This window comes from Rhinolophus sinicus, chromosome 12 (genome assembly GCF_057876585.1).
Source record: "Rhinolophus sinicus isolate RSI-liver-muscle chromosome 12, RSI-T2T, whole genome shotgun sequence".
Taxonomy (NCBI): Eukaryota; Metazoa; Chordata; class Mammalia; order Chiroptera; family Rhinolophidae; genus Rhinolophus; species Rhinolophus sinicus.
In genome coordinates this window covers 41494154-41503519 of record NC_142512.1, presented here as the reverse complement: position 1 = coordinate 41503519, position 9366 = coordinate 41494154, and the positions used below count along the sequence as shown (strand labels likewise).

Genomic DNA, 9366 nt, shown 5'->3' with positions numbered 1-9366 from the left:
GCCCTTATCATTATGAAATATCCCCCCTTATCCCTGCTAATATTTCTTGTTTTGAAGTCTCCTTTGCCTGATATTAATGTAGTCATGTCAGCTTTCTTACTTAGTATTTCTGTGGTAAATCTTTTTTCATTCATTTTCTTTTAACGTATCTGTATCTTTATGCTTAAAGTTGTTGAGACGGTTTTTCCTGCAGGCCCCCCCCCCAAGAACTCAATCTCCCCCTTATTGGAGCTATCTCTGGCAAGCTCCCCCTAAGAGCTCTGTCCCCCTTCCTCCTCCCTCCTTATCGGAGCTGTCTCCTGCAGGCCCTCTGGCTCAGAGCTTCATCCTCCCCCTCCTCCCATACCTTAGCAGAGATGACTCCTGCAGGCACCATAGTTAGAGGCCTCCCTGTCAAAACAAAGTTGAGGGATCACAATTGCTAGGGACGGATCTCCCTGGCACCCAGGCCAGACCTCCCCCGCCCAACCTGGAGGCCTAAACATATAAAATAAAACGCCTGACCCCAGTGAGTGCTCAGTTCTTTGGGAAATATCCCACTGGGCCTACTAGTGTAATAAAGCTGAGTTCTCCTTGCCCTCTGGGTGCAGTTTGTGTCTCTCGGTCCTCACCGTTTTTCGGCAACAAAGTGACTTTTTTCTAGCTAGCCCAGAGTGAAGTCTTGCTTTTTTCTATCCAGTCTGACAATCTCTTTTATTTGGAGGATTTAGACAATTTATTTTTTACAAAAACAACTTTACTGAGATGTAATCTACATGCCATAAAATTCATCCATTTAAAGTGTACAATTCAATGGTTTTTATTATGTCCACAGAGTTGTAAAACCATCACCCATCTAATTTTAGAACATTTTCTTCATCTTAAAAAGAAACCTGGTATCCATTAATAGTCACCCTTGACCTCCATCCCCTAAGCCTACGCAACTACCAATCTTTCTGTCTCTAAAAATTTGCTGATTCTGGATTTTTCATATTAGTGGAATCATGCAATATGTGGCCTTTTGTGACTGACTGCTTTTTTTTTTTTAAAGAGGGCACAGCTCACAGTGGCCCATGTGAGGATCGAACCGGCAATCTTAGTGTTATTAGCACCGTGCTCTGACCAACTGAGCTAACCAGCCATGCCTATGACTGACTTCTTTTACTTAGCAAAATGTTTTCAGGTTCTTCCACTTTGTGGCATGTATCAGTACTTCATTTCTTTTTGTTATTAAATAATATTTCATTGTATGGTTATGCCACATTTTATTTATCCATTTATCAATTGATAGGCATTTGGGTTTTTCCCACGTTTTGGCTCTTACGAATAATACTGCTTTAATATTTCCATACAAGTTTTTGTGTTTTCATTTTCATTTCTCTTGGGTATATATTTAGGAGTGGAGTTGCTGGATCCTATGGTAACTACGTTTAATAATCTTTTGTTCGCTTTCATTTTTGAAAGATATTTTTAAAAATCATGTATGGATGCCTTTTCAGAGTCTATGGAGATAATATTAATTTTTCACTTTTCATCCTATTGATAGATTACCATATATGGAGTTATAGTAATAGATTTCCAAATATTAAACCTTTTAATTTCCAAAAATTAAGCCATTTTTGAGTACACTCTACTTGATCATGATGTATTTGTGTGTGTGTGTGTGTGTGTGTGTCCTGGTGAAATTGTCAGCTAAAATAGTTTTTAGGATTTTTTCATAAGTGAGATTGGTTTGTGGGGTTGGTTTTTTGTTTGTTTTTATTTCTTTGACAGGTTTTAGTATCAGTACTATGCTTACTTTATAAAAATAATTTTGAAGATTTCCTTCTATGTCTATGTTCAAAAAGAGTTTTTTAAATGTTTGGTAGAAGTCTCCTGCAGAGCTATCTGGTGTTTTTGAGGGAGCAATTCTTTGACAAGTTTACTCTATTGAAATCAGTCTGATAATAATTTTCTCTCTTCTGGAGTACTTTAGATAATTTGTATAAGAATAATAAACTGCGTTTCTGGACCAGCCAAGTCTGAGTTGAGTGACAGCCTCAAGATGACAACACCCCAGGAATCATACAGTATGTATTTTTCACGTCTGCCTTCTTTCATTCCATATAATATATTTTGACATTCACCCATGTTGTTGCATGGTGGGGATAATTTTTGAATACTCATTTGTTTCTTTTTACTGATGAGTGAATATACCACTGTACAGATATAGCACAATTTATTTATCCATTCATTTGTTGATGGACATCTGGATTGTTTTGTTTGGGACTATTATGAATAAAGATGCGTTGAATATTCTTGTACAGATGTTATAGACAGATGGTTTTATTTCTCTTGAATAAATACCCAGGAGTGGAGTTGCTGGACCATCGGGTAGATTGTATGATACCTGCTTGTGGCTTTAATGTGCATTTGCCTGATGATAAATGATATTGGATAAGCACTTTCTCATATGCCTATTGGCTATTTACACATCTTTGTGAAGCGTGTATTCACATTTTTTACCTGTTTTGGGGTTGGGTTGTCTTTATATGATTGAGTTGCAGGATTTCTTTAGTCCAGATACAAGTCCTTTGTCAGATATATCTTTTATGAATATTTCCTCTCAGTTTGTGGCTCACCTATTTTCTTGATAGTGTTTTTTAATGAACAGAAGTTTTAAATTTTGATGAATTCCATTTATCAACTTTTTAGGGTCTATGCTTTTTATGTCTTTCCTAAGAATTCTTTGCCTACTGAAGAATTGAGAAGATAATCTATGTTTTCTTCTGGAAGCTTTATCAATTTAGTTTATGTTTAGGCCTTTGGTCCTTCTTAAATTGAACTTTGTATGTGGGGTGGGGTAAGGATTCAGTCCCCTCACCCCTTTCCCATATACACACATGAATACCTAGTTGTCCCAGCACCATTTGTTGGTGCCCTTGTCAAAAATAATTTGACCCTATATCAGATGGCTCTTGATATCTGACACTAAGCACCCCACATAAAAATGTATCTCCTGTAGCCTTTCTCTACCCAAAATGAAGTCCTAAGACAAGGAGCATCTCATACCCTGGGAGGTTGTTAGAAAGGCAGAATCTGGCGCCACTGCAGCCCTACACAACCCCCGGATGATTCACCAGCACCTTACATTTGCAGAAGCATTGGTGTAGATGTTTAAGGAAGGAGGGGAAAAAATGTCATCATGACATACTCTGCCACTGACAACCTCCCCGGGCACTGCAGGCTGTGGGGGTGGGGATGGGGATGGGGGGTGGAGGGCTGTGCACCCATTTCCTCTCCTTAGCTTTCTTTGCAGCTGGGGGAGAGAGGAGGGGACTCACTCACCTACTCCTCACCCCATGATACCCACAACCACCTACTCTCTCATCTCACAGCTTCTGCCCTCTCCTCCAAGCACAGCTTTCACCCCTGAGTCTCGGTGTCCTCAGTTACAGAGCAGAGATAATAATGGTCTCTGTCTTGGGTTAATGTGATGGGAAGGGATCTGAGGAGTACCTGGGGCATAGAGACAGCACAATAAAAGTCAGTGATTGTCATGGCCATTTCCGAGCCTGTCCCCTAGGAGAAACCCCTGCACACAAGCCGCCGTCCCCCGCCTCCGCTCCCCCCACTCTACCAGAGCAGAATTGAGCTTTGCGGTCTCCTCAGGCCGACTTCTCCCTCCCTTACTTCTCCACGTCCCCAGGGCAGCGCGCACTGATAAATCTTTCCCAGCACGTTGTATTGTTACAGCGAGTTGCCCTCGTGTCTGATCGGTCCCCCGCCCCAGCCTGGGAGTCCCTCAAATCCAGGATCTTTGAACCCCCAGTCCCTGGCACAGTGCCTGGCACTTGGAGGGCACTCAATAAATGTTCGCAAAATCAAATTATATATTAAGCAAGCGTCCACACCACAATACGCGGGGGTGGGGGCAGAAGGGAAGGCTGGCTGTGTGTCCCAGTGGGGGGGCACCGGCAGGCAGCTCCTCGAGGTGGGAGGATAGTGGGGAGGGCGAAGCCTGGGCCAGCAGAGGGCTGGCGGTGCCAGACGCTGTGGGCTCCCTCGGCTCCTCCCCCTCCTCCTCCCGCGTCCCCTTCTCTCTCCCCCGGCTCGCCTCCTTCGGCTCCACCACTCCCGCCCAGCGCGTCCGCGCCAGGGAGGGGCCGGGAAGGAGGAGCCAGTGGTGGCCGAGACTCCCGGCCCCCGCATGGTTCCCGGGCTGGAGCAGTGATCCCGGCGCGCCCAGGTAGGAATCCCCGCAGGGAACGGACAAGGGACCGGCAGCTGCGGCGGGAGGGGCCAGGCGGGGGCAGGGAGGATGGGCCGAGGCCAGCCTCTCGTGCGCACGGCGGCCTCGCGGCCCATCGAGCCCCCAGCTGGGGGTAAGAGGGTGCTTAGTCCCCGCCCCTCGGCCCGGGCCTTCCTCCCTGCAACCCCCACCCGGCTGCTTTCCCGCCGCTCAGCATCCTCCGAGACTGTCCCCCAGCGTCACCCAGGTTTCCCTCTCCTTTGACCAGCCGCGCTCCTTGTTCGTCCCACAGGTTCCTTCCGAAAGCGAGCTGGAGTCTGTGCTTCGCCGCCTGCGGGGAGCGGGGACGGGGGCACAGCTAGAAAGAGCCAGAGGGTGAGTCCGGTGCGGTAGTGGTGGTGGTGGTGGGCGGGTGGGGGCGGTGGCTAGAGGCCGGGTACCATTCTTATGCATCTTGGTGTCACCGGAGCTCGGGCGCAGAGGGGCTGGCTCCTTGTTTGCGGAATGAATGAATCATTACTCTCCTTGTTCCTTTCTGAAGGAGGACTTTTTGAGGTCCACGTGCTGCAAAGCACATCGGGGAGCCCCCTGAGACAGGGCTCCTCCGTCCCGCGCTCTCATTTCTCCACCTCCTCTGTATACTCTATCCTGGGGGGAGGGTCCCTTTGGGTTGGGGCTTGGGGATTGAGGGGAAGCAGGGAGCTTGTAGGCCCAGCCAGGTACTTGTTGAAGGTGTGACAGGCAAGGGACTTGAGGAGGCCTTCTAGAAGGTCACAGGGGAGAGGGTATGCTGTGGAGGAGAGCGCCCACTTTCAGTCAGGGGCCACTTCGTACCTCTGAGACCAGTCTGGAAGGGCCACCAGAATATGGGTTTTGACCTGAAAGTTACTCAATTCCTTCAAGTCTCTGTTTCTTCATCAATAAAATGGGAACATTAATATCTATTTTCTCAGGGCTTTATGCAGATTAAGAAAACATATGAATGACCTAGCACAATGCTTGACACAATGGGGGCACTCAGCAAATCTTACTTTTCTCTCCTTCCTCTCTGAAAAAAACTGAGCAGAGAGTTATTTGTTCCCAAATCCTCTGTCTCCACACTGGCCACGGACAGACACAGTAGATGTGCAATCACTGTTGAATGAACATGCTTGATGGAGCTTCACCCCCACTCCCCTTTCTCCCAGAATCCATAGGCAGAGCTGGGGATCTGACCAGCATAGACATGCCAGTGCTGTCCGAGGACTCTGGTAAGTGGCTGCCTCCCCGGGCTGGGCCTCCAAGGCCCTTAAGACGAGAGTTTGCCCAGCAACCCTGGCTGGAAAGAAAGCAAGCTGATGCCAGTGTGGGCTCTCAGGAGCTGCAGTGCCTCTGAGCCCTGGGAAGGAGAGCCTGGGGAGAGAATGTCCACATGGCAGGGCTGAAACATTGGTTGAGGGTCCACTGGGGGTCCCATGGGGCAGGAAGTACCCATTGCATTTGCTGTACTTTGTTTTTCTTACACTCTCCTCAGGTTTACACGAAACCCTGGCACTGCTGACCTCTCAGCTCAGACCTGACTCCAACCACAAGGACGAGATGGGCTTCCTGAGGGATGTTTTCAGTGAAAAAAGCCTCAGTTACTTAATGAAGGTAAAGCCCCATTTCATCTCTCCTTGGTGAGGGTTTCTAGAGGTCTTTCTAGCTGGCTGTGGCCATCCTCCTACCCTAGGAAGGTCTTCACTAGCCCACCATGCAGGGCTTTCTCTTACACTGCCCTGCTGATGACCCAGTTTGCAGACCCACAGTCATGGGTGGGCTGTGTGGTATCCAGAATAAGCCTGGGCAGCTGGCTTGGGAGGCCCCAGCCTGAAATTGGCTGTCTTTGCAGATTCACGAGAAGCTTCGTTATTACGAGAGGCAAAGTCCAACCCCGGTTCTGCACAGTGCTGTGGCCCTTGCTGAGGATGTAAGTTCCAGGTTTTTCCTTACCGTGTCAGCCCTTTCCCCATCCCACAGGGCTCCTTCGTCTTGCCTCGTTGCCACTGCTTAGCTAGGGAACATAGAGACTCTGGAGCCCTGAGATGAAGAGCGTCTCTTTCCCTTCTCTTTCCCCTCCTCCTCCTTGGGCCCCCTAACAGGCAGGGAGGAATTCGTGAGCCTTGGACTGGGCTGGGGGACATGGTGACACGATGACGCCCACTTACTGTGTGTTCCCAAGAAAGTCTGTTTCCTCAGCTGTGAAATGAGAGCATTTGGATCAGATCAGCAGTTCCCAAACTTTGAGGACTGGCGACATGAAGAGGTCAAGCAAGACCTTGTGTCTAGGCATTCGGGAGGCCCAATGTGAATTCCTGGTGGCAAGGGACTTGCAGTGCATCCCCATTGACTGGCTTAGGCTCCTCATTTTTTAAAAGAATGCTTCCTAATTTCTTGTGAACCTATTCTCTGTGTTGCATGGTTTGGGAAAAGCTGACCGATGACTAAGTCCAGCTCCTGAATAAACCCACCTAACCCCGGGAGACGGCCTGGTGAGGGCAGGGTGTAGGCTGGGGGTGCAGATCTTACATCTTGCTCCTCTGTGGAATGTGGTGAGGAGCATGTTGGGTTGCCAGGCTCCCAGTCTCAGCACTGCCTCTACTGCTAGCTCTGTGACCTTAAGTCAGTCGACCTCTCTGAGCCCCCAAATTCCTCATCTATAAAATAGTTCAGTGGTGAGGGCACAGTTAATGGAGCCAGATAAACCCAGATTCAAGTCTTGGCAGTACCACTTACCAGCTTTGTGACCTTGGGCAAGATATTTAATTTCATTTAATTCTCATCTGTAAAATGGCATAGTAATAGTATCCACTGCATCTAGTTCATTATGAAAGTTAAGTAAGCAGGTCCACACAAAGCAGATGACACAGTAAGGGCTTTATAAATTAGTGCCCATTAAGATTACCCTGTGGAGCTGCTCAAGCTCTTGTGATCCGTGGGGTCCTTTCCCTGGGAACGTCAGTCCTGGGGTGTCTCAGGGTCCAATGTGCCCCTGGGTGCTGTAGCAGTTGCTGGGAGGGCCCTTGGGTCTGAGGCTCAGGGAGCAGGGTTTTTCCTGGTGACTCCCAGCAAGCTCGAAGCACCCACAGCCGCCTGTCCTGTTCCCCTGTAGGTGATGGAGGAGCTGCAGGCCGCCTCTGTGCACAGCGATGAGAGGGAGCTCCTCCAGCTGCTGTCCACCCCCCACCTCAGGGTAGTCACGCTGCGGTCCCTGTTCGCCCACACAGCTTGTGTCTCCTGGGATGGGGGCAGGAGGGAGCGCTCGCTTGGTCGTGAGACTGAAGAAAGGAGACTTCTGAGTGAGGGATCTTCAATGCCGGTGTCTGGGGTTGTTTGTTGTCTCTCTGAAATGAAATCCAAGACACACACTGCTCCCCCCGTCCCCCAGACCACTGCCCAGCCATGGTCCCCTGGCCCCTGTGAGCTCTGGGCCAGCCTTTCATTTCTTTTGCTCTCCTAACAGGCCATGCTCATGGTACATGACACGGTGGCCCAGAAGAATTTCGACCCTGTTCTGCCCCCTCTACCTGATAGTATTGATGAGGATTTTGATGAAGAATCAGTGAAGATTGTCCGCCTGGTGAAGAACAAGGAACCCCTGGTATGAGGCACTCGTTTCTCTTCCCCACCCTCTCCCTGTTCCATCCAGAAAACTGGGAAGGGACCCTTCTGAAGTCTTTGGAGTGAGAGATGGCAGCTTTGTCAGGGCTGTCACTTTTGTGTGCAGGGTACCTCATTCTCTGGGTGGACACAGCCTCCCTCAACTGTGGCCAAGCTCTTTTGTGCAGTGAAGAACCTGCACAGCTGTACAGGCAGCTCTGATCATCATACTCTGAACCAGAGACTGGCAAACTACGGCCCAAGGGCAAACCCAGCCGCCCACTGCCAGTTTTTATAAATAAAGTTTTACTGGCACACGGCCCCACCCCATTCATTTACATGTTGTCTGCAGCTGCCTTTACATTGCGATGGCAGAGTTGACTAGTTTCAAAGGAGATCATGTGGCCCACAAAACCTAAAATATTTCCATTTGGTCCTTTATAGAATAAGTTTCCCAGTCCCTGCTCTGAATACTGAGGAAGCTCAGGGCAGCAGCCCTTCTTCTCTCCAGCTGACAGATGGTTTTCATTTTGGTCCTGGCTGAGCACTGATTTACCAAGCAAAGGGACAGGGTTGTTTATTAGATGGAAGGAAGTAAGGCAGGGCCAGAGAATTGAGTGCTTACCCGAGAGATTCCGCAGCTAGCACTCTTTATTGTCATCTTTCATCAGATGACCTCAGATCAGCCACTTCAACAAACAGACCAGCATCTCTCCTCTGCCTCTGTTTTCTTACCTTCAAAACAGGACAGTCATCCATCAACTTGGCAAACACATTGTGTACTTTCCTGTGTGCCAGGCACCCTGTTGGCTGCAGGCAGTTCAGAGATGATTAAAACCTAGTCCTTGCCCTCTAGGAGTTCACAGAAGGTCGTGACTGGGGGCTTCCTGGAAGGGGTAATGCCCATGACGAATGCCAAAAAGAGGAACAGGAGTTTTCTAGAAGGGAAAGGGAGAGGAAGGGCATTCCACGCAGACTGCACGAACAAAGCCAGGGAAAGGTAAACAGCATGGTATACGGTATTTAGGGAACTCTGAGCAGCCTGGTGTGGACATAGAATGCCAAGTTTGAGGTAAGGAGCGACAGGGGAGGCCAGATGAGTGGCAGATCATGAGCCTGGTTGTCCACACACAGTTGCTTACCTCGACCCCAAAGGCAGTGGGGAGCCATTGAAAGGTTTCAAGTAAGAAAAAACGTGGCCAGATTTGCAGTTTAGAAAGATCGCCCTGTCTACTGAGTAGAAAGTGGCCTGGAGTCTGAGGCCAGAAGCAGAAAACCAATTTGAGGGTGGGGGCCAGATACATGAGATTCAGGAATGGGGCTTGTCCTAGGCCTGTGGGAATAAGGAAGAGAAATCCAAGAAATCCTTCAGAAATGAAATTAATTTCACCCTGAGACTGCCCCGGTTTGGGCAGGAGGCTGGGGAGCCACATAGGATAATGCCCAGGTGTCTGGCTGGGACTAGGTGGGCTCTGGAGACGTCATTCATGGGAGGGATTAAGGAGGAGCTTAGGCCCGTGTGACCCACAAGTGGAGAT

The 9366-nt window shown here is 48.9% G+C and overlaps 1 protein-coding gene across 5 annotated transcripts in view; it reads left to right on the top strand.

The window, feature by feature from the left end:
* The first annotated feature begins 3979 nt into the window (after positions 1-3979).
* The window catches only part of MPP3 (MAGUK p55 scaffold protein 3), a 28404-nt gene continuing 23017 nt past the window's right edge, over positions 3980-9366 (top strand). Inside the window, exons 1-7 of one of the 5 annotated variants that reach the window (XM_088788945.1) lie at positions 3980-4207; positions 4503-4585; positions 5398-5460; positions 5724-5842; positions 6081-6158; positions 7341-7421; positions 7692-7829. In XM_088788945.1, the coding sequence (XP_088645071.1) occupies positions 5436-5460; positions 5724-5842; positions 6081-6158; positions 7341-7421; positions 7692-7829 (441 nt within the window). In that variant the 5' untranslated portion in view covers positions 3980-4207; positions 4503-4585; positions 5398-5435. The other 4 variants (XM_074319518.2, XM_074319520.2, XM_074319521.2 and 1 more) reach the window with 4 other exon arrangements.